Source organism: Perognathus longimembris, chromosome 28 (genome assembly GCF_023159225.1).
Source record: "Perognathus longimembris pacificus isolate PPM17 chromosome 28, ASM2315922v1, whole genome shotgun sequence".
Lineage (NCBI taxonomy): Eukaryota > Metazoa > Chordata > Mammalia > Rodentia > Heteromyidae > Perognathus > Perognathus longimembris.
In genome coordinates this window covers 95,204,559-95,232,371 of record NC_063188.1, presented here as the reverse complement: position 1 = coordinate 95,232,371, position 27,813 = coordinate 95,204,559, and the positions used below count along the sequence as shown (strand labels likewise).

Below are 27,813 nucleotides of genomic sequence, written 5' to 3'. Positions count from 1 at the left end.
GAAGGGATTAGGGAAAGTTGGTTAAAGCATACAACAAATATATTTTGTGAATCAAATACACACCAAAGTTAATAACACTGTAATGAAAAATTTGCTAAGGATAGATTTCTAAAAATTTTTTGTCAAAGTGACGTACAGAGGGTTTTCAGTTTTATACATTAGGCAGAGAGTACATTTCTTATCCAACTTTTACCCCCTCCCTCATTTTTCTCCCAACTTCCCCCCTCCCCATAAATCTTTAAATATTCTGATCTCTAACCAAAATGTGTGTACTTTATCAAGAGATGGATGTATTAAACCAACTTCATTTCGGTAATCATTTGATGATGTATATGTTTATCATAGCATCGCAATGTACACCTTATGTACATTCAAATTTGTTGATCACACCTCAGAAAAAACCTAGAAAACCAAAGTATGCCTTTTTCCTGGTGTGGAAAATTTGTATTTAGTTGAAACTTTAAGTAAAATATTTTGTTATTTCTAAACCCAAACAGTGAGGTAATGTCTTTTGCTCCTGATAAACTTGTAACAGAACAAACTGGTGCATGTATTTGTATTTTCACTTTGTAGCTTCTTCTGATAGAGACAAAAGTCTTAAAATCCCATGAAGCATCATTTTGAGGTTTCTGAAATAGAGTTTACAATATCACATATTTTAGAGGCTTACAAATTATGGTTTCATCATGATTAGGAATAATAACACAGACTAAATTACATTCTGTTCAGCATGGAATATTTTAAAATGTCAGGGGACTTTATATTAAAAATAAATGGTTAGTGTAATAGTCCTTTTGCATGGATTGGTCTGGTTTATTCAAATAAAACTAGAGACAATTATTTCAGAGAAACTTACAACCTTAAAGGAATATAAGATATGAAGGCATTTTTATAGGCTTACAGGGATATCATTTGACATTGCTGATTTTGGTTTAATGTAGAATCACAACATATGGGAACATATAAATGAGGTACTGTTTCTATTCTTTACTTTGTTCTGTTTGCCCCAATTATGTTTGGCCAAAAGTTGTTCAAAAATCTTAGAATATTGCCATTTATCTTTAAAATGCATTTTTTCCCTTTTTGTCTTTAGGGAGCATACCTTAAGCACTGGAAGATGAAAGCTCCGATTCCACATTTGATTCTCTTGTATGCTACTTTTACTCAGAGTTTGAAGGTTGTGACCAAACGAGGTTCTGGTAAGAATTGTTCTCCTTCTTCCTTCCTCATTTTTATGCTTTAAAATGACAGTCCTACATTTACAGATGTGCCATCCATGAGAGGTGGTATATGAGTCTATTGGTAGGAAATAATAAAAAATAGAAATGGCTTGAAATGAATGTAGCTTATACAGCTGATTAGTAGGATCTAGAATGAGTTCACTATCAAACAAAACATATAGTAAAATCTCCAGCTTTCTTTCATAGTGACATTTTAAATATTACACAAAAATATTATGGCTTATTCTCAAGTGAATATTTTATAAGCATTTCACTGTCAATTATGTTCAAAACACATTCTTGTTAGGATTGTATTATGGTTGATTAGCTGAGCTGCTTGGATATATTTAAAGGAAGAACCAGTATTATTTAAGAAACTTCCATGAGCCATTCCATAATAGTTTACTAGGAAGTATAAAAATAGAGTCAAAGAGTAGTAAAAGGGGCTCTTAAATAGGTTACTTTTGAAACTTATGGAAAAGTTTACAATTTACAAAGCATTAGAGTTTCTAAATGACTTCTGACACTGAGAGTAAATTAATGGTTAATATAATTGAGTACATAGTGATTTTAAAATGTACCTAATAATCCATTGATAAACAAAGCCTTGCCAAGCTCCTTATTCATGAGTAGTTAAAAACTTTTCAAGTATTACCTTTAGTTATAAAGCAAGTACAAACACATTATACTTCCTGTTGCTAGAACTAGGTTTTCTATTAGTTCCAGAGGGACAGTAGGAAAAAGATGAGATAACTTTCAAGGGCTTGCAGAGTATTATGATATCACCAATGTTGTCTTTGGAATTCAGAAAGGAGAGGGAATGAATGGATGCAACTGAGCTGTACAACAACCATAGCTGTCTTTTAGGTTAAGAGATTTCACAGTCATGGTTATGATACGGTGGAAAAGGTTGCATTCAAGGGAAATAAAGAGCAGTTCTGTTCTCATGAACCCTTCTGGAGAAAATAAACACAAATCTGAGGAGAAATTTGGAAGGGCTTTTTGTTTGGACAAGAGTTCAAGTTCAACATATTTTGTGGAGCCTATTGATGATCACATACCATTTGGGCTAGTGTTGTGTGTGCCATCGTGAGTATAGACAAGGAGAAAAAGTAGTATCTTTATGTTTACATAATGTTTCATTTGTGTTGATGGATTTTTTTAATGAACAAAATCTCTAAGGCAAAACTATGATTATTGACAAAACGGTAAAATTTCATAAGGCTTATGGTTCTTATACCTGATTACATAAAATGCTTTTATTAACTTCTTTCTGCGTATGTCAGATAGATGCTTTATTTATTGAAATCATAAATAATTTAGATTTATTCTATGTAAAGTCTAATTTGGGAACAAATTATACATTTTAGAAACATGGATCAAACCAAGAAATATGGAGGGACTGGAAACTTCGAATTTCCTTCTCCTCTAGTGACTTGGAAAAACTCAATGACCCATTTAAAATTTCAATTTCTTTTATTTTGGATGGTATAATTATTTTTTGTAACTATTTCTAAAATATTAAAAATTAGGAGAAAATTCTGAAACCATGTTGTCTTCAGTTTAAGAATTTTGTTGTTGCTGGGCACTGGTGGCTCATACCTGTAATCCTAGCTGCTCAGGAGGTGGAGAGGTGAAGATCACAGTTCAAAGCCACCCCAGCAGAAAAGTCAGTGAGACTCTGATCTCCAATAATCTGCCCAGAAAAATCTGGAAGTGGTTCTGTAGCTCACGTGGTAGAGCGTTAGTTTTAAGCACAAAGATCAGGGACAGTGTCCAGGGCCTGAGTTCAATAACAGGACTGGCAAAAGAAAAAAAAGAAGAATTTAGTTGCATATCTACTTATTACCTCTCAAAGAAAATGTATTCTTATTACATAGTATGAAATGACAACTAATGAAATAGTAGAGTTTTAGCATGATAACTTTATTCTATAACATGAATCTTCAATTATTTATTTACATATAATTTATTATATGATATGAATATGAATAATACTATTCTTTCTCCTGTCTATATCAACAGCAATTAGACTTCCTATATGGAAGTCTGTCTGCTTGTTTGGTTAGTTTAGGGATATTTTCTATACAGAACTTGATAATCCATATTATTTTATGCATATACTTTTATAGCTTGAGCTAATTTCAAATGATTTCTGTTACCATGGCACCTGTGTAGGAGAGAAATAGATATGCAATTTAATGAATAGCACCATTGCTGATCTCCATAGTTCAAGTAGAAGGAGAATATGTTTGGCATCTTCTTATTCAAAGATGAATAGCTCAATCTTCAGGTCCAGCCCAACCAATAAAACCAGAGACATCAATGCCAGGGAGTAAAAATCAATTTCTGACGTTGGATCTTGCATTTTAATCAAAATGACTTAGTGTTAGTTTTCTTACCATACAAAGTGATTTCTGTGAGAATCTTTGTATATCAACTAATTTAGAAAATTTAGTTTGGTATTGTGTTTGTCTCTTACCTTTTCTTATCTTCCCACTTCCTACCTTCCTTTATAGTGTATTTGTCTGCAAATAATTGATTTTGCTGTTGCTACTGTGTCTTTGGAGAACAATGTTTTCACTGTAGGGGAATGAATTCAATACTTACACAATGTTCAGCTAGAAATCTAGTCCTTGGTTTTTTGGAGTCTAGCTATGCTATTCAGTCTGGCCTTGAATTTGTTATAGTCTCACTCTGCCTCCCAAGTGCTGGAATACAGGCCTGAACACACATGTCAACATTTTTAATGATAAAATTTTATCATTTTAATTTTTTTTCCTGGTCAGTCATGGGGAGTGAACTCTGGACCTAGGCACTTTCCTAAGCTCCTCAACTCAAAGCTAGTGCTCTACCACTTGAGCCACAGCACTGCTTCTGGTTTTCTGGTGGTTAATTGGAGATAACAGTCTCATGGATTTTCCTACCCGGGGTTGGTTTTGAACTGCAATCCTCAGATCTCAGCCTTCTGAGTAGCTAAGATTACATATGTGAGCTACTGGTGCCCAGCTTTCCTCATTATGATTTTTAAAGAGATAACATCTACAAAATGTTGTAACCTTTTCAGGACATTCAAAGAAGTTATTAGTATGGTATGATTTCTGTTATTAATGGTTGCTTTAAAGTGTATGCATAGTGTATTGATATATATGTTTATGAGTTTTTATATCTAAGAGAATTTGAGTTCAGGCTCTAGAGGGGTGAAATGATATGAATTGTTGAAGGATTGTTATTCAGGTAGTATGAGTATACAATTTTAGAGGAACTAAAGTGTGAGTTACATTTTGGTTGAAGAATTTTCAGTGATGAAGAGAAATGAAGCTGGAATAACTTGGATATAGAAATTAAGAAGAAAATCAATGAACATTTGTGTTTTGTCATTAGTCCTTTTATGTTCATCCCTAGTACGTAAGATGGTGAGTGCAAGAACAATTTATACTTATAATCTTTACAATGCCAAATATGATACCACTTTCAGAGATTCATAGAAATATCTCAATGAATTAATGAGTACATAAATTAGTGACTGTGATTTTTAATTACAGGCTGAATTATAACAGTCAAGATACTATAGGACTAATACAATTATGAAAATATAGGTAACCTAATATGGAGGCATTTAACAAAACATGTACTTTTAGTTAAAGAGAAATCAACCTGAGACTTTTGAAGCAAAATAAAAATAAACTCAGAATGAACAATATGTACAAAATGAAGGCAATGAACCTCTACAAATCATGAGTATTTGCATTGGCCTTATCATTGTCGGTTCACGCCTGTAATCCAAGCTAATCAGGAAGCTGAGATATGAGGAATAAGCTTCAAAGCCAGCACGGTCAGGAAAGTCAATAAAACTTATTTCCAATTAGCCACCAAAAGATCGGGAAGTAAAGCTGTGACTCAAGTGGTAGTGTGCTAGCCTTGAGAAAAAATGACTAGGGACAGCGCCCAAGGCACTGAGTTCAAATCCCTAGACTGACACCAAAATAATGTAGTTCAAAATGTTAGAAGTTCTAGGAAGTGATTTGTCAAAAGTTTTCATATTTGAATTTTACTACTGATTGGTAGAGCTCTTTATATCATTGTCCATACATTTTTAAGTTTAATTTTATTTTCAAGGTGATGTAGAGAAGTGCTGCAATTACATATGTAAGGTAGTGAGTACTTGTTAAACTTGTTACCTCTTCCTTCATTTATCTCCCACCTTCACTCCGCCCCAATCCCCGCCCCCAAGTTGTATAGTTTACAACATATTGTCTTGTAAGTATTGCTGTTGCATTGGTTTACCCATTGTCCTTTGCCTTTGTCCATACATTTTTGTTTTAATGGTATTGCTGAATAGTGCCTTTCATGAAAGGGATATAGCCCATGGTTCCTGACATATGATAAATAACCAAGTAATTTCCACATAGATACAGTATTTATAATCATAAGAGGATATGGAGAAGAGGAAGTACATAAATTTAAAATTACACTCTCTTGTAAAAGGGATTTAAGATATAAAAAAGTACCCCAAAGCTACTAATTATTATGAGGTGAAAGTATTGCCACTGAGATTTTATCGTTTCCTCATTCTAGAATATAATGATGCTTTATAATATATAAAATTCCTTAGATGTTTTCTTGCTGACAGCAAGGGAAAAGTAGCCTCCAGATATTTTCTGGAACTTGTGACTTTAGCGTAATTATTTCATAGAAGTCAACAGTAGTTAAATAACCAAAGACACAGTATAGTTTCTAGTCATTGTGCTTGCTGTTTGTGGATGTTTACTTTCTTCCATGTAAAGTGAGATTTTACTGGATCAAAATGAAGAAACAAGTCTAGTGGGATACTTCCATCTCATGCCAATGTGATTTATGTACATGAGCTCTCTTGGCCATTTGTGGAAGTCAATGAGCTTAATTCCACATGATTAAGAGACAACCTAGTCCCCAAACATCTGCCTTTTACTATGTTACCATGTGTTAACTTTTAGTTTTTAAAATATGTCAAAAATTTGAGACATTTCTCTCTATTTTCCTTGGGGATAGCTTGCAAAAATCAATCTCTTAGCCTTTATTTTGTTACTCTTTGAAGTGCAAATCTGAAGCTTAATTTCTTTAAAAAAATTCCTCTTGTATTTATTATACATTTATTAAATTTTGAAATTCAATCTGGAATAATCTTATTTGTTTATGTGGTATCTTTACTTGTATAAGTCTAACAAGAATAGGAGTAGTATCTTACAATAATTATACTTTGCTTTTGTATAGTAATCATCTGATAAATCTGTGAATTTCACTTTCACATTATATTTTTGTCAAAACAATTTTATATAGGGTTGGCATAGATTATTGCCAATTTAGAAAATTATAACCTGTTCCTGATGAGTTTAAATGAAGAAAGTAAATATGGACAGATCTTCCAATTTAACTAAGATTTAAATGGGGAGGGGACCATATCAAGTTAATAATTGTAGCAATATGGTACTTTATCATGAGGGTAAAACATAATATATTGGCCTATATATTCAGTTGGAGATGTGAGGGATAGAAAACTGCATTTAGCAACAAGTAAATGGTAGCCATTTAAACTCATGTTAAGGAAGTGAATTTTTTATCATAGACATGGCAAATAAATAGTGATTACGAAAACAGAAAGATAAATGTATTTGTTAACTATAAGTAATTAGAGAACTATCAGTGTCCTATTTCTGGGTTGCAAATTTTCACAAATATAAAATAATAAGTATTCTTGTATTTTTATTCTTTTTGCCATTTAACAAAGCAGTTTATTACTATAACTTATCTTGATCAGTGTCATCCCCTTTTAGATTCTTACCTCCCTTCAACTCACCCCTTCCTTTACTTTTCTTAATGCTATGGTATATACAATGAATTCTTCACCATATTTTCCTCCTTTCTCCCCACGTTTTTGTATTTTTATGCCAAATTTCCTAAATCAGTTAGAAATTCTTGTGCTAGAGAGAATTCCTTTTATTGACTTTTTACCAGTTTCCAGTACATACTTAAGCATGTCTATGGTTATGATCCCTTATGTTATCTTATATAACATAATCACATATTAGTGATAAGGTTGTGAACAGTGGTTTATTTTGTTTGTTTTCTGTGCCAGTCCTGGGGCTTAAATTCAGGACCTGGGCACTGTCCCTAAATTTCTCTTTCTCAGAGCACTTGCTCTACTACTTAAGCCACAGCTCTACTTCTGGCTTCTTGATAGCTTACTGAAGATAAGAATTTCACTGACTTTCCTGCCTGGGCTGGCTTTGGATTACTATCCTCAGATCTCAGTCTCCTATGTAGGTAGGATTACAGGCATGAGCCACAGGCACTGGGCACACTTTTTTCAAGGGTGTTATATGGTTTGCTAAAATCTGTTGTTAGTTAATTCAAGCAAATTTCTTATACATATTCTAGAGTCTAGAATAAAGATGATCATCAATGAACCAGATGAAAAGGAAGGAGATAAAAAGAGGGATGGAGAAAAAAAATTGCTGAAGGGTCCATATGATCTTTGACCCATGATAAAAAAGAAAGGGTATGCATGTGGGAAATATGGAGGAATTGGGAAAGTAAACTTGGCGGAAGATGAGGAAGGAGTTGAAAGAGGAAATGAAAAGATTGAAAAGTGACACTAATGATTTTGGAGCACAGGGATATTTAAGATTCACCTACTCTCCAAAAGCACCGTGTCAAAAATATCCCCTTTTCCTTGTGGTAGCCTAAAAGAACCTAGTATTGTTCAATGATAAAGATCTGACACAAAAATGATTTTCTGACTCAAAGTACCAGAAATGAGAATAGGAAGGAAATTTTAAAGTTAGAATCCATTGAGCTTGATGATCAATTAGATGTGGGAGGTTAGAAAGAAAGTGAAGAGAATCTTTCTGAAATAGGAGTATGGTGATGCTATCAATCATATTAAAGGTCCCTGAAGTAGAGAAACTTGAAACAACCACTTATTTAAAGAGAACAGTGAGGAAAGTCTTTGTGACTAAGGCAAAGATGAAAAAGTAGATCGGGGATACATTGTGAATGTACTGTATGTCTTACAAGGGATTTAGGATTTTTCTCATGTAGAACAAATAAATTAGCTGAGGTATTTAATTACCTTAAATTCTTTCAGTAGAAAATTCAGTCTGCAAGACTGGACTTCTGTTTGGTACACCTCACTGTGGTATCCTTCACAAACCATAAAGATGAAACTACTTATTATGTATGCAATGATGCCGTGCACAGATTTCTACAAACCACCTCTTACATTGAAGAGAAATGGATAAGCCTATTAGAGTTGTGCATGGTGAAAATGGTTTGAGACAGATAATCCTCTCCATAGGAAAGAATACAGTCAGCTTTAAGTATGATCAGTCAGCAATTCAATAAAAATCATACTGAGATATATTGAGGGCCCCCAAAAGCAAAGAGTTTCCCAGGAAGAATAAATTATATTAGGTTGTCCAGATAGATTGTGGAATAATTTGGGAAATTTGCTCTTGTTAGTATTGATAGCATTGCCAATTACATAGAGAAGATGATGAGCAGGTTATTCATGTAGGAGTAGTGATGGAATTAATTTCATTTTGAAACATATAAACTGTGCCAGGTATTGGGAATGTTGAGCCAATTGTTTTAGACTTGTATTATTTCTTGTGGTTTCTATAATAAATTAGCAAAAATAGCAAAATTAAAACTGAAAATTTACTCTTACAGTTCTGGAAGCCAGAAATCTGATGTCTAGTTTGGATCAGGGTAATGCTCCTTCTGAAAACTCTATAAAAAATCATTGACTTTTTCATTTTCTGGTAGCTCCAGTTGATCTTGGTTTTGTGGCTTTCTGCCATCTCCCTTCATCTTCATATCACTTTCTCCTTTATATCTCTGATCTCCTTCTGCTTTTCTCATAAGAGACATTTGGATTTAGGACACACATCGGATAATCCGGGATGATCTCATCTTGAGATTCTTAAGTACACTAGCAAATGTACTACTCAAATGTACTACTAAAATGAGGTCAAAATCACAGATTTAGGTGGACATATTCCTGTGAGGACTACCTTTCAAGATACTATGAAAGTCCAGGGAGGAGATAAAGATTTTGAACCTCATATTGAAGATAGCATGAAAGAATAAGATCATCTGGGAAATGCATGCAGGAGGAGATGATGGAAAGGAAAGGGAAAAAGGAAGGATGAGGACCTGAGCTGGATCAAGTTTGTAGAGAAAGAGCTGTCAGTCAGGAAAACAGACTAATGGAAAAATGAGAGACAGAGAGACAGAGACAGACACAGAGACACAGAGACACACGCAGAGAAAGACAAGCTTCAAATGAGAGTGATTGTGTTCAATTCTGTACAGACTGAGTCAGATAACTAAAAATAAAACACTAGAGACTATCCAGGAGAATGTTGAGTCCAAGAGAAGAGATTTAGAAAAGAGTTGACATCATGTATATTTTTGAAAGCATTATTCAAAAGTCATTATATCAAAAAATTGCTTTTTTACATTTCATTCTAGGAATTACGACTTTCGTGTTTAGGTGATATGTGTGAAACTCTGTCTTCAGTGTTAATAAAAGAATTGTGCTGAAATATAATTTTTCTAATCAAAATTCTTTTACCTACATCTGAATATGTTTACCATAGATTAACCTCTGGAAGGTCAGATAATATTAATTTGATTTTCAGGACTTTAGCTCACCCGAAAGATGGCTTCTAAGTGTATTATGATTTTCCAGTATTATTCCTCATATTGAATATTGCCACAGTTGACAGGATGATCCTACAGGCAGCTAATATTGACATTCCAACTTTCATCTCTAGCAATGATCACTAAAAGCAAATACTCTCTTGGTTTTTAGTTTTCCAGAAGTGGTTTAGGTTAATCTGTTGAGTACTGTTAAAACCAGAAGACCAGAAATTGTGATTTGGTTTTCAATTCTGCTCCTAAATAAGCCTTGTTGATTGGGACAATTCCTCTATCACTTTATATCTTCTTTGTTTTTTCATAAAAAGTTGTTAGAAATAAAAGTTCATAATTGTTTTCAGTTTTTCAAACATTAAACACTTTAAAGGCCTATTCAGTACAAAACTACCTTTCTTCTATAGCTTATTTTATGTATTTGCAAACTGATCAAACTAAATTTGAAGGGTATAATTTGGATCAGAGTACTTTCGAGCCATTGTTAGCTACATTAAACTTCATGCTATGCAGTTTATTCTTACATTGAAGAGCAGAGTATATAAGTTTAAAACAAAGGTACATTATGGAAAAAATAATTATTAGTTATTGTTAAAGAGTGTTTAAGTACACTTTTTTTTTTTTTTTGCCAGTCCTGGTGCTTGGACTCAGGGCCTGAGCACTGTCCCTGACTTCTTTTTGCTCAAGGCTAGCACTCTGCCACTTGGGCCACAGCGCCACTTTTGGCCATTTTCTGTATATGTGGTGCTGGGGAATTGAACCCAGGGCCTCATGTATACAAGTCAAGCTCTCTTGCCACTAGGCCATATCCCCAGCCCTTAAGTACACTTTTGCACAGGCAAATTGAAATTCAGATTATTTTTCTTGAAGATGGTGATATGTCTAGGTATGTTTTAGACGCAGTTTTGCTAATTTAAGGCAAATATTCTTTTGTGGATTTAGGATCTCAAGAAAATGTTATGTAAAATGTTACATTAAACAATGACAAAGGTAAACTTTGGCAAGCTTTAAAATCTCTGGGGACTATATATAAATATTTGCCTTTTTTTGGTGCAAGTATGGTATGAACTCAAACCCTCCAATTTTCACCTGGGATTTTGCTCATAGCTCCCACTACAATTTGAGTCACTCTTTCAGGTCAGCATTTTTGTTGGCTAATTGGAGACAGACATTTCTTCCCAAGCTGGCTTCGAACTGTGATACTCAGTACTCAGTCTCAGTCGCCTGAGTAACTTGGATAACAGATATGAGCCACTGGAGCCTGCCAAATATTTCTGTATGTGTCATTCTTTTATAAAGATTATTCATATCATTCAATTTTAATTCCTATTTCTACTTACTATATAGTGAACAATTTCCAATTATGTTTGTTAACTTAATTTCAGTAATTTCTGCTATTGAACTTTTGAGTTCAATAAGTATATTCTAATACTTCATATTCTATAGAGGATATAAATACTATGTTGCAAAATTACAAATTATTTTCCTATAAAGAAAATATTCTGTATCCTAAAGAATTAATATTGTTCTCATATAGTATTATCTCAGAAAAATGACAATGTAAGGAGGATTATTCTCATTTTTCCCATAAATATGTTCTGTAAAATAAAGGGACTATTCAATGCCATCTTGTGGCTTTTCAAGGTTGATATAAATGCAATAATAAATACAGAATATAGACAGAAAATAAACATGGGAAATATTTTCAATAAATTATGGTTCCAAAATTGTTTTAATTGATCCTAATAGTTTTCAATTATTTCCTTCATTTTATTGCTTTACGTTTTTTAAGTATATATGTTTCTGTTGTGTTTTGGTATATTCATTTTTATTGAATTTATTTATTGCCAAAGTAATGTACAGAAGGGTTACAGTTTCACGTGTAAGGCAGTGAGTACATTTCTTATCAAACTTGTTACTTCCTCCTTTGTTTTTCTCCCACCTCCCTCCTCCCCAGTTCCCTCCCCACCCTCCCCTGAGTTGTACCCATGGTTCACAGCATATTGTCTTGTAAGTATTGCTGTTGCATTGGTTCACCTTTTACCCTTTTTCTCTCCATTTTCTTCTTCTCTTTCCCTAGTTCCAATAAATGTACATACAATACTCAGAGTACCAAAATCAGTTACAGTGACATCAGGGGTAAAACCATAGTGAAAAATGACAAAAGAAAAATGCATAATTTCATATGGAATATTGAAAATAACAACAACAAAGATAAACCACTTATTTCTGAACATTGGAGTTCATTTCAGTTATCATCATCTTATGTGTTCATATGTACATAGCCATTGAGCTATTGTGCTCCTCTGCTAGGACTATACTAGACAAGTATTAATTATATTCAATGAGGGAAACCATAGAGTGTATGTTACTTTGGGTCTGGCTCACTTCACTTAATATGAATTTTTTCTAAGTCTTTCCATTTCCTTATGAATGGGGCAATGCCATTCTTTCTGATAGAGGCATAGAATTCCATTGTGTATATGTACCACATTTTCTTGATCCATTAATCTACTTAAGGGGGCATGTGAATTGGTTCCATACTTTAGTGATGATAAATTGTGCTGCGATAAACATAGTTGTGCTGGTAGCTTTAGTGTGGTCTTGTCTGTGATTCTTTGCGTAAACGTCCAAACCAGGTTTGCTTTCACTGAGAATCTTTTAGTGGACCAATGTGCTGGTACCAAAAGTTGAACTCAGGGTCTTGCATTCTCAGTCATGGCTAGTGCTCTACCACTTAAATTATACTTTTAGTCTGGCTGTTTTTCCTGGTTATTTGGAAATTACTGCTGTGGCTAGATTCAAACTTGACTCACGATGTTCAGCCCACAGAATAGCTCGGATTACAGGTATGAGCTACTGATGCCTGACTTCCCTGAGACTTTATAAGGAGGTGAACATATAAATTTTTCATCACATTGGGTTGATTTTCAGCCTTTATTATCAGATGTTAAATTATTGAAAAGTGCATTCATTTTATCGTGTATTCAAAATATGTTACTGCCATTAGGCTTGTCATTTCATTAAAAATTAATTTACTTAACTGATTTTTTTGAGACAGAATCTCAGTATGTAGTACAGAGTAGCCTGAAACACACTATGTAGGACAAGCTTGAGCTGGAAACCTCTTACCTCAACTTCCCAAGTGTTAGGATTAGTGACATGTACCAGATGGGTCTATCCTTTTCATAGTTCATGTATCAAAATATGAAAAAGCCATTAAAGATCTTTAACTTCATTGTTAATATAATTAAGAGATGCTGACCGGATTATTAGAGTGAGTAACGTTTGTATAGATCTGTGTTTTCAGGCTTGTTTTCTTGTTAGTCATTTGGAATGAGTTTGCAGTAGAAGATGAAAGTGTCTGAGGATAATAAAGCCAAATAGAGTATGTTGGTCATCAGGTCAAGTCTCATGGACTTTCCTGCCTAGGCTGATCTTCAGCCATGATTCTCAGATCTCAGCCTCCTTAGTAGCTAGGATTATAAGTATGAGCCACCACAATCAGTAATATTTTGGCTTTTAACACTGAAAAGATCCAAAGTTTCTTAGCTGTTATAAATGTTATTGCAAATAAAAAACATATACCATAACATACATAAACACATCATACACAGACTCATATAAAAACACTAACATAATTAACAATCTTTCCAAACTTTCTAAAGAATTTTTGTTCCTAATTATAAGCATTTACACATCATGTATACACATACAATTATGTTTTCTTCTTTTATGCATTGAGCAGCCTTTATATTATGGAAAAATGCTTAGTTCTAACAAGCATTTGTTGAATTTCTGCTGTTCTACATGCTTGATAACATTAACAGTCATAACAGGATTTTTTTTGTCTTTTCTTTGTTTTGGTACTGGGGATCAAACCCAGGAAGTTGCACTTGCTAGGCAAGCATTTTGCCACGGAGCTACATCCCAGCCCAACAGGATATTTTTTAAAGAGGTTAAAATGTGTAGATAATTTATAGGACATTTTGGTAAAGGAAGCCCAAATAGATTTTGCATTTCATGATTAGAGATTGAGTCTAGCAAACTTTTCTGCCTGAGTTTGGCCTCAAATTACAATCCTCCAGATCTCTGCCTCCTGAGTATCTGCAATTACATATAAGCCATTGGTACCAGGCTCACAAAGCACATTTTTTTTGTTATCAAAGATCTACGATATGGCAGGTGCTGACGATTCAAATGATTATGATATGTGGTTGCTGCATTTTAAACATCTGTTTTTTATTTACCCAACTAAATAGTATAAGCTCATTGAGTATAAAAATAATATACATGTTTATGTATGTCTTTTAGAATCACTGTGCTTAAAAGAGTCATTGCATAATTAGTGCTTAATATATATTTGTGTTTGATAGGTAGATTTAAGAATGCAAGTGTATCTCATCACACACTCTATATTTTCCCAGGATGATTTATGTACTTGTCACAACTTCTCTGATTTAGGAAATTCCTTGAGGAATGATCTCGATATAGTTTACCTGCATAACCTTTACCACCTTTTATGCAATGCTTTGCACATAGCATTCTGTGGCCAACTATGACACAAGCAAATGAACAGCTTTATCAGAGTTTTCATTTCTGTGGAAAGTTTTATCCTTAGCTTTTGGGAGTGAGTTGACCAGACATGATTATTGTGTTGGAATTATATTGAGAAATGTATCGTGAGATGAGATTTCTTTTTTTGACTCTGGTTTTCCAGTTGCTTTATCATAATAGGAAGTAGGGTAGCTTTATTCTCCTAAAAAGTCGTGGCACATATACGAATATGTAGCTTCTTCTATGGCAGAAGACTAGATGCATTAAAGGAATACTGTAGGGATGGGTGCGTGGGAAGGCATGAGGCAAAGCAGCTGCTCCCTGCCACAATTCTCCCAAGACAGAGCACAGCAAGCCCTAGGATTTCCAGTGAATAGAAGTGGCCTACAACATTAAGGGTGTTTTATTTTAATTTTGAACATGACTTAGTTCAATTTGGCAACTTGCACATTCATTCTGCCACTCTGTAACCTACATGGCACTCTGCAATGAACAGTGGTGACTTACTGTTTGTTTCAAAGGCATGTTTTTGCTTTCTTTGGGAAACGTGCTTGGTTTGTTTTGTTCAATTTTTAATGATACATGATTTTATTTTAAATTTCTTTGGAAACTGCTTTGTTTCCTAGGGTTTCCGGCTTTCTATGAATCGAGAGGAGGTTATTACCTTCTAAGTTTTCAATTAGGAAAACAAAGCAAGTTTGGAAGCTCCATTGGGATCTTGTAAACCCTCTCAAAGCATGTTCTGAATGAGACGATTTTTGTACAACTAGTGCTAATTGTCTGAGATGAGACAATCCACAGAAGCTAATTGGAAAGAGTCTCATTCTGCAGCATATATGGGGTTATACATTAGTTTTGCTTCTTTGGGTCGATTTTTGTTGTCTTATTGTTGTTTATTTTAGTCTACCATTCCTTTCAGTTCCTCCTGTTTTAAAGGGAACTTTCCCTCAATTTAATACTACAGTTTCTTTAAAGTGGAGGCCTTCCTTATAGACCCTTCATAACTACTGAACACTATAGTTCCCAAGTCTTCAATCATTCTTTATATCTAATATAAAGTTGGTAAAATTTTCATAGCCTTGTATCCTCCTATGCCTTCCCTAGATGTGATATTAAATTCTGTTTCAAGTTTAATGTTTGTGTAGTGAATTACAGCTGGTTGGTACGGAATAGTATTTATCACTTTTTCTTTCTTATGGTCGCCACCTGAGTGATTACACTGTTGACATATTCTGAATTAGACAAGAACATATGCTTGACTAAATTGATGCCTCACATAGAAGCTTGCATATAATGAATTTCATTTATGCAGTTATTTTAATTTTTGATTACATTCTTTGGTTTTAGCTTTATGTTTTTAAGCTTCCTCAAATCTGTTCCTTTACGACTAGAAAAATAAGACTTTCCTGAAACTTGGAACTTTATTGCACAAACTTTATGTTAGCCTAACTTTGAAAAAGTTATAAGGAAATACATTTAACTTTTTGTGTATGTATGTAAGTACTGGTCCTTGAGCTTGGACTCAGGGCCTGGGTACTGTTCCTGAGATTTTTTTTCCTATGCTCAAAGCTAGAACACTACCCATTATATCCACAGGTCCACTTCTTACTTTTCAGTGGTTAATTGGAAATAAGTGTTTTGCAGATATTCCTGCCAGGGCTGGCTTTGAAGTTAGATCCTCAGATTTCAGCCTCCTGAGTAGATAGGATTACAGGCATGAGCCATGAGCACCCAACTTGTGAAATTACTTAAACTTAGTGTTTGCCATTAGTTCTCTTAGTCATGCTAAATTTGATATTTTAGCTCACATTTTTACTTTAATCAAAAGGAAAAATATGAACATTTTGATACCTTTTGGATATTATTGGAAGATTCCCAGAAATGCTCTCTAGTGTCAGATTACCTCCTGTGTGGATCCACACTGATGACTAAGGATTCTGGAGAAGACAGAGTCGTGACCTGTGCCTTTGTCACTTTTATTTTCTGTGTCTGTTAGAGAACAATACTAATTTACTTCACACTGGAATGAGATAAGAATCATGAAAAAAGTAGAAAATGCCAATGGCATTTGGCAAGGGACAAGTAACAAACAGTACAAGTAATGTATCCAATGCCTAATGTATGAAACTGTAACCTCTCTGTACATCAGTTTGATAATAAAAATTTGAAAAATAATTAAATTAAAAAAAGAGAACAGTACTAATTTACTTCACACTGGAATGAGGTAAGAATCATGAAAAATGTAGAAAATGACAATGGGTAATATGGATTTAACCAAACCCATTTCTTTTGTGAAGAATCTTTGAGAAAAATTAAACATTGGCAAAATGATATTAAAATGAGATATTTTGCGTTAAGGAAAATATATGCTGTTTGAGAAAAGATCATACTGCCATATGGTTATAGAACACCATTTCTAAATTAGACTTCAATGAATAATTGTTAAAACATTAAAGTTCAAATTCACAGTCAAATTTAACCTAGATGTCTTGATCTCTGACAAATGTAAGGATATAAATAGATGTCAACTTGCATTAATATAAGAAGAGTTTATGAAAAACTGATCCCTATCTTTATGAATGTAATTTATTGTTCTATTATATACAGATATCATATGTTTTTTGTATTTTATATGGTTATATAGTTACATATTTACATAATATAATGTTTGAATTGGATCAATATTGCATAAAACATATCCTTTTAACAGAATAAAGTTACATATTTTCTGCAAAAATTAGGTATTCATTATTAACAAAATTTGCAAATCAGAAGAGATTATATTACCTTTGTAATTACTGTTTATTCAAGAAAGAGGGTTTTTGTTTCTGTACTAGCACTGCTCTTGCTCAGCATTTTGGGATCATCATTTAGAATGATTTTGAATAGTATTGTTTTAGTCTTAACTATCCTGCTAAGCCATTATAGAGATAATAATTTTAAAGAAATTTCTTCTTTGAAGAAAATACTGTGAGATATGCAAATAAAAAGAATAAGCCTGTTTTCCATCAGGATATACAATTTCTTTTTAGGCTCTTCTAGCTATTTTCTGAAACAGTGGTTGTTTGTAGTGTGTTTAATTTAACCAGAACATGCTGGGGGCTTATTAACCAATATGAGGCAGTTCTTTTCTTCAAAAGATAGAAGATCTAGTAATATGGTTTTTCATTTAACACCCATTCAGTGTATAATGTTCTGTGTGGTTTGCTATATACCACCTACTGATCTACACACTGGGGATAAATGATAGGTACTTTTTTCTTGTAGGATATGTCTCGGTGTACATAAAAATAAGATCATTTCATATTACTTTATGCTGTTAATAAAATAACAAAGCAGTTATAAGGGTGTTTGATAAAGCTAGTTACTTCCAATAATGTGGACAGGAGAGTTCTCTTTTGAAGGTATCATTTGGGGTAAGACTTAGCTACAAAAAGCAATTAATTAAGAATATGAATATGAGAAAAGCTTATTCCAAGAAGAAGGAATCATGAGTACCAGACATGCAGAAGAAACAGAGAAGACATGTTTAAGAAATAAAATTAAGGTTACTTATAGCTAACAGGTAATGAGGGCAAATCATGCAGTGAGTCACACAGCAAAGTTTTTACAGGGCAGAGAGTGATGATTGGATAGGTGAAGTGGAAGAAAACGTTGGGGAATTAGCTATGGCACCTTCAGTCATAGTTTGGAGTGTGCATTTTATTCTCAGCATAATGTGAAACCACTTGAATCTAATAAGTGAAAGAGTGACAGGATATGACTCACATTTTTTTCAGAGATCATTTTTGGCTGTGGAGTAAGAGGCTATTTAAGTATTACTAAAAATAGATGACAGTTACTAGGTCTCAGATGGAAAGTGGAAGACAGAGAGATAAAGAGTGGTTTGGGTACACTTTAGAAGTAGAATCAAACAGGTCTTGATGACAGATCGGAAGTGGAGGATGAGGCACATAGCAGGGATATATACTATTCAATGAAGTACATACAGATGAATTCTCAATTCTCAGTTCATCTCTTTGGAAGCAATTTGATTAATGATTGGGCTAGTTACTGATATAGTACCAGTTAGGGAAGGGAGGAATTTCTCTTTTAGAAATGTTCAGTTTGGAATCCTAGCTACTCAGGAGGCTGAGATCTGAGGATCACGGTTCAAAGCCAGCCAGGGCAGAAAAATCCATGAGATTTTTTATCTCCAATAAACCACTCAGAAAACAGTTAGTGGCATTGTGGATCAAGTGGTAGAATTCCACCCTTGAGCTAAAGAGTTCAAGGATAGCAACCAAGCCCAGATTTCAAGCCCCATGACAAAAAAAAAAAAAGGTTCAGTTTGGGATTCCCATTCAAAAGTAGAGTGGAATTTTCATGGAGTCTTTAGACAGCTTAATAAACAAGACAGGACTAAGCCATTGACATATAAATAGTATTTAAATATATTTGCTTAAATGAGGATACTCAAGTTCAGTGGCAGTAAATATAAAAAGAAGAGATTATATACGTCAAGGTTCTGTGTTGCTTCAAGATTTTGGTATCTGACAAAGAACCACAAGAAAAGTGAGACAGAAAAATAAAGTGTGATTTCATGAGTCTTAGAATGGCTCAAAAAGATGAAAGCAAAATGTATTGACCAGTCATAGAATACCATGAAGATAGAATATTGCTCACTGGACTTGGGACTACATGTAACTATCAATGATAAAAATAGGTGAATAAATATTACAAAAGAATGATGGCCAGGCAGTGAGCAAGGGAGCTGTGCTCATAACTTTATTATGTTAATGTTACAAAGCATGAAATTTCAGATTTCTACTGAAGTCAACATGTTTGTGAATGTAATAAATGTTAGTAGGTAACTAGAAGTGAATGTATAGGCCAAACAGAAAAGCAAAGGAAACAGTTTGGGGAAAAGCAAACAAAAAACTAGTTAACTCCAAATTGATTAACATTTTTTCACAAACCCAAATTTCTCATTCCCACTGGCCTATTATATCTATTAGGTAATGAGGAGCTGTGTGAATTATTCTTGCCACCTGCACCTAATGAAATTAGATGTGAAATTTCTGATAGGTACAGATGGATATTTGAGAAAAAATCTCATTTTTTCCTATCAGCTAGTCAAATCAACTAAATTATAATTGTTCAAACTATGAAAATAACCACCAAACTTTTTCATAAGTATGTATAAGTGAAAATGACAGTTTTCTCAAGCCTGATTACATTTTTGTTTATAACTTGAGCTTAGATGATAGCTCCCAACAAGTATCATGATAATTATAATTTAATACTCTCATTGGTGAAGGGTTAAACTAGTTGAATTATTTCACTTTAAGTAATCTCTTACCTTGTTCTCCATTTACTTCAGTACATGTTATGCTTTAATCTTAGAATGCATAGATGACAACATTTGAACCCTAGAATCTTAGATGACAATAATAGGTCATCTATTGATGATTAACAAAGACATCAGTCTTTTAATAAAGTTCATGGTATAGGTGTGATTACTATAATTACTAATGTGTATGTACCTATGACAAGATGTAAAGTATGAATTATCCTGTTAAGGAATTATAGAATTTGTAGCAATAGTTGTCAAAATTGTGTCCATTTTGTATAGACTGCTCCTAGTGTTTTCAAGGTGAAGGTTGTTAAAAAAATGGATATAGGGGGACCTGGGAAGATGGAAGCTGGAAATAAAGAGTCCAAATAGACACATTATCAGAAAAAGTCAGGGTGATAGAATAAAGAAGCAAAGACATAGCTTGGCTAGTTGGAGTTGGAAGATAAATAAAAATAATAATAAATTGAATGGATACAGCAATTAAAAGGTAATATGTTAGGCTTGAAGATGAGGAATACAATGATTAGAAAAATGTCCAAATTAGAATGTGTAACAGATGCATCAGATATCTCATGCTGAAAGCAGGGCTTGAAATGTGTAAGACCAGTGTGTAAGCGGATAGAGGAACAAAAAGTTTTAAGAAATATCTAAAATTGTGTTGAATAAAATAATACTGGTGCCCAAATTGTCAGAGGTTTTCTGTTACAACTTACTCATTCACGGTAATGTAAATTACTTAAGGTTATTCAACTATTTATGGGGCCTGCTAGATTTGACCATTAATTATAGTGTGGTTCTCTTCTTATGAATCATTTAGGACCATTTTTTGTAATATAGAGATCACACTATACATTAGAAAATGATATCTGGATAACACTGCTTCTGTAGCTTGCCAGGGAATAAAAACCCATTGTTGATTCAGGGACAAATATGAATTTCAAACATCAGCAAGAATATCACCACTGCAGGAAAATTTATACAAAAAGAAACGTGTGTCTCCCCGAAATAGTTTTTATTAGTTTAGTCCACAAGAAATGAAATAGCCTATCATATATAGATTGTTTAGGAAATCTTCTGCGTGAACTTCAGAAATCAGAAAACAGATAGTTTTAGCCTTGTTCTTAAGCTCAGTTATATTGATTTACCAAGGAATTGTTCTCTGATAAATGATTTGAAAGTGTGAACTCTCCAGGTTTTGCAAGAGATGTACTTTTGGACAAGTTTAACCACATATTTTTGGATCCTTAGCCTCATCTCCTCTTGACTATAAAAGATTCAGAATATGCCTTGACTATTTTTTACTTGTTGTGATTAAAATGTCAAATTTAAAGTTGTTAAAATGCGCATCTCTCTGATACTAGTAATTCTTGTCTTTTATAAAACACTCTGTTTTTTAGTTTCATACATGTCTAGATTTGTTTAAGCTAAAGTAGAAGTGCTTGCTTTTCGAGTTCCAAAAAACTAAGATAGTTTGGCATATGTGAACACATACATACATATGAACCTATATATGAATGTACACATGTTCATAAAGTAGAAGGTTAAATAGACAAATGCATTTCCTAAGAGAACTCAGAACCTTGAACAAGGCATGTAAGGCCAATGTCTTGCATTACAGTGTCTTAGCATTGCTGGGGAAGTCTCTGTGTTGAATCTCATTTTCTCAGGCACAATCAAACAAGGTTATCCCACCAAACGGTAAACTTTCCTGAGGTTAGTGACATCATGTACTTCTAGTTTATTCACCTCACCTATACTCAACCGACAGAGGTTTTCTTATTCATGTTCTTATTTAATGTTCCACTTTTCTCATTCTTACACCAACTCCATCACTTTTCTTTCTCATTCTTATAGTTCTTATAGTTCCAGTAACTAAAACAATAACTGACATATGAAAGGTGTTAAAATAATTAAACATGTGAATGAATTATTATTACTTTTGCTTTATAATGTTTTCAAATTCTTTTCTTTTTTATTTTCAAAGTGATGTACAGAGAGGTTACAGTTTCATATGTTAGGCATTGCATACATTTCTTGTATTGTTTGTTCAAATTCTTTTAATTTGCATTTAGATGCTTCTTTTTAAATATATGAAATATGTGCTATATGCTTTCCTTTATGCATTTCTCTCTCTCACCATTTCAATTAGTTGTATTTTTCTTGTCATTTAGTTCAAAATACTTTTACAATTTTGAAAGTTTTTTGTTTTTCTCAACTGGTTTTAGAAGTACATTCATTTTAAATATTTTTTCTGTTGTTGATTTCTAGGTTATTTCCACTATATTCTGAGATATCACGTTAACAGTTTTCTTTTTTTTCAAATTTTTATTATCAAACTGATGTACAGAGAGGTTACAGTTTCATACGTTAGGCATTGGATACATTTCTTGTACTGTTTGTTACCTTGTCCCTCATACCCCCCTCCCTCCTCCCCTTTTCCCTTTCCCCCCACCCCCCGGAGGTGTTCATTTCACTTACACCAAACAGTTTTGCAAGTATTGCTTTGGTAGTTGTTTTTCTTTTTTTACCCTGCGTCTCTCGATTTTGGTATTCCCTTTCAATTTCCTACTTCTAATACCAGTATGCATGGTTTCCAATATACTCAGATAAGATTACAGAGATAGTGTAGGTACAACCACAGGAAGGTGATACAAGAACATCATCAATAATAGAAGCTACAGATACACATGGGACGTTGAAAGTAGTAACAACTATGATATAACAATTGTTTCCATAACATGGAGTTCATTTCACTTAGCATCATCTTATGTGTTCCTAAGGGTATAGCTATTGGGCCTTGTGATGCTCTGCTATGACTTGCCTAAACCCGTACTAATTATTCCCAATAAGGGAGACCATAGAGTCCATGTTTCTTTGGGTCTTGCTCACTTCACTTAGTATAATTTTTTCCAAGTCCTTCCATTTCCTTACAAATGGGACAATGTCATTCTTTCTGATAGAGGCATAAAATTCCATTGTGTATATGTACCACATTTTCCTGATCCATTCACGTTAACAGTTTTCTATTCTTTTCTATTTGTTAATATTTATTTTATTGCCCAGAAAATTCTCAATTTTTGCCAGAATTCTGTGTGAGCTATAGACAAATATATTTCTGTTTATAGTTGGATGGAATGTTCCATACATTGAGCTCCAAAGACCTATAGTATGACTCAAGTCACTCAAGTCCTTTATTATTTGTTACCGCCTTGATCTATTTATTACTAGCATAGGAGATGGTTAAATAATACAGTATTTTTTTAAATCTCACTTTGTCCCTCAGTGTGGAACCTCTGTCCTACACATGAGATGGGGAAGGTATGATAAATACAACAGTATTCTTGAACTACTTCATGCAACTGTGATATGGCTTTTGTACCACCAGAGAAAAGGGTTGTATGGAAAAGGGAAGTAACTGCCAGAAAATGATGGGAGTGGGGACTACATCAAATTCTTAACTACTTCCAAAAGCCATTTAAAAAGAACTAGAAATGTTATCTACTTTCATTTTGATAACCTTTGATTAGGAGATGAAAAGGTGAGGTAGCCCATCTGCTTTTCCACACCCCCTTGGAATGGAGCTTTTATTTAGCTGAGAAAATGGAAACTTTTAGTATACTTATCTGAATGAATGTTTCTTTATTTTCTGTATTTCCTTACAATAATGTCAGGTACTTTAAATGATTGCTTTTTTAAGAGTGGTTTTGTCAACTTTTTGTTTGTCTACTGAATGATCCAGAGAGATCACACTATCATGTGAGAAATAGAACTCTCCGAACTTGCTTTAACTAGTTTTAGTGTGTTATATATAAATCTTCATACCTTTATTTGTAACATAATGCACAGAATACCTTTTTTCTTTTTGTTAGTTGTAAGATTTGCACTTGGGCACTGGGCCTTTGTGTGCTCAAAGCTAGTGCTCTACCACTTGAGTCACAGCTCCACTCCCATTTGTTTTGTATTTGAGTGGTTAATTGGAAATAAGAGCCTTACAGGGATTATTTTTTTTGCCTGGGCTGGCTTCAAATCACAATCCTCAAATCTTGGCTTCCTGAGTAACTAAGATTATAGGGGTGAGCCACCTGCACCCGGCTCACAATTCTATTTTTATATAGCATATTTAAACTATATTTGATATGCTAATTGCAATAGTTGGATTGATATCCACATGTAATTGTTTTCTATGTTATACCTGTTCTTTATTTCATTATATTTATCCTCTTCTGTTTTCTATAGTTATTGCTGATATTTATAGGGTTTATTTAGTCTCTTAGCATATTAGTTCTGCTTCATTTTTAGAAGTTTAGTTGGTTACCCTAGTTTTTAACACAGACATTTTTACCTAATTTAAAATCACCTAGTAAATTGATACTGGTATGAATTTAACATCAGCTTAGGTAATTTAAAAATAAGTATATATATTTTAAATTCTATCTTCCTTCTCCTCTTTTCTTCATAAAATTTCAAGTTTCTGATTTGTATATTTTTCATTTGTGCCTAAAATTGCATTTAACATTTATTGCTGCTTTTATAAAAATTAATATTTTTAGGTTAGAATTTCTTTTAGTATTTGAAATGTAATTTTAATTTTATTTAATCTCAAAACATTTAATGCCTTAATCTACCTATTTCATTTGAATGTTTTTTAGCAAACATCTTCCCTTCTTTTTATCCTTGTTCCTTTATAGGCAAAGTTCATAGTGCCCTCCCATTTATGATTTCCTTTACAATTGCCTTTTGCCCTTGATTTTCTGCATTTTGAGTATCATATGGCTTGTTGCGGCATTTTAAATATGTTTTAAGGTTTTGCTGAATTTCCTCAATTTGCTATTTGGTATCTTTTATTAATTTTAGGTATTTTTATCCATTATTACCTCAAATCGTGCTCCATTTTCTACTTTTCCTTCTGGACTTTTGGAAATTGTCTCATAATTTTAAATGTTCTTTCCTGTTTCTCTTTTTATTTTAATTTGGGAAGTTTTTGTCAAAATGTCTTTAAGGTTACTGATTCTTCTTTTGGCTTTGTCCAGCCTATTAATGCAGTTGTTAATGTCCCTTTTCATTTCTGTTGTATTGGTTGTCATTTCTATTATTTCATTTTCATTATTTGTTATAGTTTCCATTTCAGGATTCATTATCAATCTGTTCTTGTTTTAATCTATTTATTCAATTGGCATCTTTAACATAGGTACAATAGTAGCTTCAATTCTTTATGATATATATCTGAGTCCAATTCTTTTTTTTTTTTTGTACTAGTCCTGAGGCTTGAACTCAGGGCCTATATTTATTTCCTGAGCTTGTGTTTTCTTCTCAAGACCAGGACTCAACCACTTCAGCCATGGCTCTACTTCCAGATTTTTTTAAGTTGTTTATTGGAGATAGAGTCTCATGGACTTTCTTGCCCAAGGTGATTTTGAACTGTGATCCTCAAATCTCAGCCTCCTGAGCAACTAGGATTACAGACAGGAATGAGCTACAGGCACCTGGCTTTTAGTCCAATACTTATTATTAATTTTTCTTTTGAGACTGTGTTTGTTTTTCCTTTTAGCATGCATTTTTTTATTTTAATGTAAGGTTTTCCACATAGGCTAACTGGTAGAACTACTTTGGGAGTCTGTGATACTTTAGGAGGTAGGATCTCTTGCAGGAGGAAGGTCACTGGGTCATACATCTGAGAGTTATATTAGATCTCTGGTTTCTTTCTTGTACTCCTTGAATTCTATCTTGAGGAGAATGCTCCTGCCAACATGATGACGTGCCAAATATATGGCTCCAAACTACCATGGACAGGCACTGTAAAAATGACATAACAAAAATATGTCTTCCCTTAAATTGTTTCTATAGGCATTTGATAACAGTGATAAAAACAATTTCTCTAGTATCCTTGTTCTCTCTCTCTCTCTCTCTCTCTCTCTCTCTCTCTCTCTCTCTCTCTCTCTCTCCCCCTCTCCCTCCCCCCCCCCGCCCCCCTCTGTCAGTCCTGGGTCTTGAACTCTGGGCCTCGGTGCTGTCCTTGAGCTCTTCATCTCAAGGCTAGCACTCTACCACTTGAGCCACAGCACCACTTCTGGTTTTCTGGTGGCTAATTGGAAATAAGAGTCTCATGGACTTTCGTGCCTGGGCTGGCTTTGAATCATGATCCTCAGATCTCAGCTTCTGGAATAGCTCAGATTACAGGTGTGAGCCACTGGCACCCAGCTTGTTAACTGTCTTTACTTCAAGAAGAGGCTGTCTTCTAACACTTCCATTAGTAATCTACAACTATGATCCTGAATTCTGTTGGTGTGGTATAGTGGAAGGAAACATGTGGTTAGGATTTATGTTAATCAGAATAGTAGTAGTTGTGATAAAGGTGTAGGTATCAGCGGTTCAAATTCCTTTAGCATCTTTGTTTTCTCTCTTCAGTCTTACCAAAGTACGCCTCTCCAGAGAGAGGATGTACCTTTTTATACTTTCATTTGTATTCTACCTCTATGATCCTTGTTGTTGGGGTACAAGGGAAGGAGAACATATGATTCAGTTTCAGTCGTGTATTAGGCTAATTTGTCTGGGATGTGACTCTTACAAGCAATTCTCTAGTGCCATAATGTTTTTCCACTCCTATTCCTCATTTCCTTTGAGACTACAAGTTTCCACTATCTTTCTTGGAAATTTCATCCCTGTTGACTCTGTTAATCTCTGTAAGGTCAGTGTGCAGGAATGTCCTTCTTTCAGCAGAGATAAGACTCACAAATTTCTTTCTTCTGGGAAGAGCAAACATTTAATATGATAAAAGCTTTGGACATTTTTTATATGGGTTATACATTTCATCCCCTGCCAGCCCCAAGGGATTTTTCTTTAATCTTTACTATAAGAGTATGGTATGGTTGCAGGAGATGAAGCCCACAAAAACTATGGGAGTTAGTACAAGAGTCTGACTCTCCTGATGTATCTTCTTCTGATGTCAATCCACTCTTAGCCTCCAGCAATCCATCAAAATTACCACTGAACATGTTTTTGCTAGTTTATGTCTCCTTTGACTACTCTGTGTGTCTTGTCTATCCAGAATTCAAGGTGGAAGTTTATTTCTGTCCCTTCAGTTATATGATGAATGCAAAAAAAGCACTGATTTTATCTTTCCATTTTTTCCCTAATTAAGCACTGGAGGGATGAATCCAAAGCTCTTGATATAGAGATACTAAATCCACATATCAGGTCCCCTTCAGTTGCATATTTGGCAAATGATTTTTTTCTTTTTCTAGGATCATTTTTTTATTTTTTTAAATTTTTATTGTCAAACTGAATTACAGAGAGGCTACAGTTTCACACTTTAGGCATTGGATACATTTCTTGTACTGTTTGTTACCTCCTTCCTTGTTCCCCCCTCCCCCTCCCCCTTTCCCTTTTCCCCCATCAGTTGTTCAGTTGGTTTACACCAAACAGTTTTGCAAGTATTGCTTTTGTAGTCGTTTGTCTTTTTTACCCTGTGTCTCTCGATTTTGGTATTTCCTTTCAGTTTCCTAGTTCTAATACCAGTATACACGGTTTCCAATGTACTCAGATAAGATACAGAGATCATTTTTGTTGTTGCTTATATGTATTGATTTGGTGGTCCTGTCAGTTTTAAGTCTGAAGCATAAGTTGACTCATTATTCTCTCGTGTATCATTTGTTTCCACTTTGAGTAACATGTGAATAATAGTACTAACTTCTTATAGTGTCAGTGGCAATAAATTAGGCACTGTAATGATATGGTGTCACAAATAGTTACATAATCAAAATAGTAACTTTGTTTCTCTTTATCTTTTCCATCCATTTGTATTTATGTAACATATGAAATCCATTAGAAAAGGGATTAAACATCATATAGGAAATTAGGTGACATTTTCTCAGGCAAATGTCTTCTTCAAGTTGATAGTACTAAGAATTATCCATTATTATGAAATCCTATATATTTTGTAGGATTCAGCCAACATTCTACCAGATGTTATTTTGCCCAAATCACAAAAGTGACTTAAAGCCA

General features: G+C 33.8%; 1 protein-coding gene across 1 annotated transcript in view; it reads left to right on the top strand.

Annotated features, from left to right (window-relative positions):
- Il1rapl1 (interleukin 1 receptor accessory protein like 1) overlaps positions 1-27,813 on the top strand; it is a 1,145,636-nt gene that overhangs the window by 183,221 nt on the left and 934,602 nt on the right. The window contains exon 2 of the mRNA XM_048336516.1: positions 1,094-1,199. Within this exon, the coding sequence (XP_048192473.1) occupies positions 1,118-1,199 (82 nt within the window). The 5' untranslated portion in view covers positions 1,094-1,117. The remainder of the gene's footprint in view (positions 1-1,093; positions 1,200-27,813) is intronic.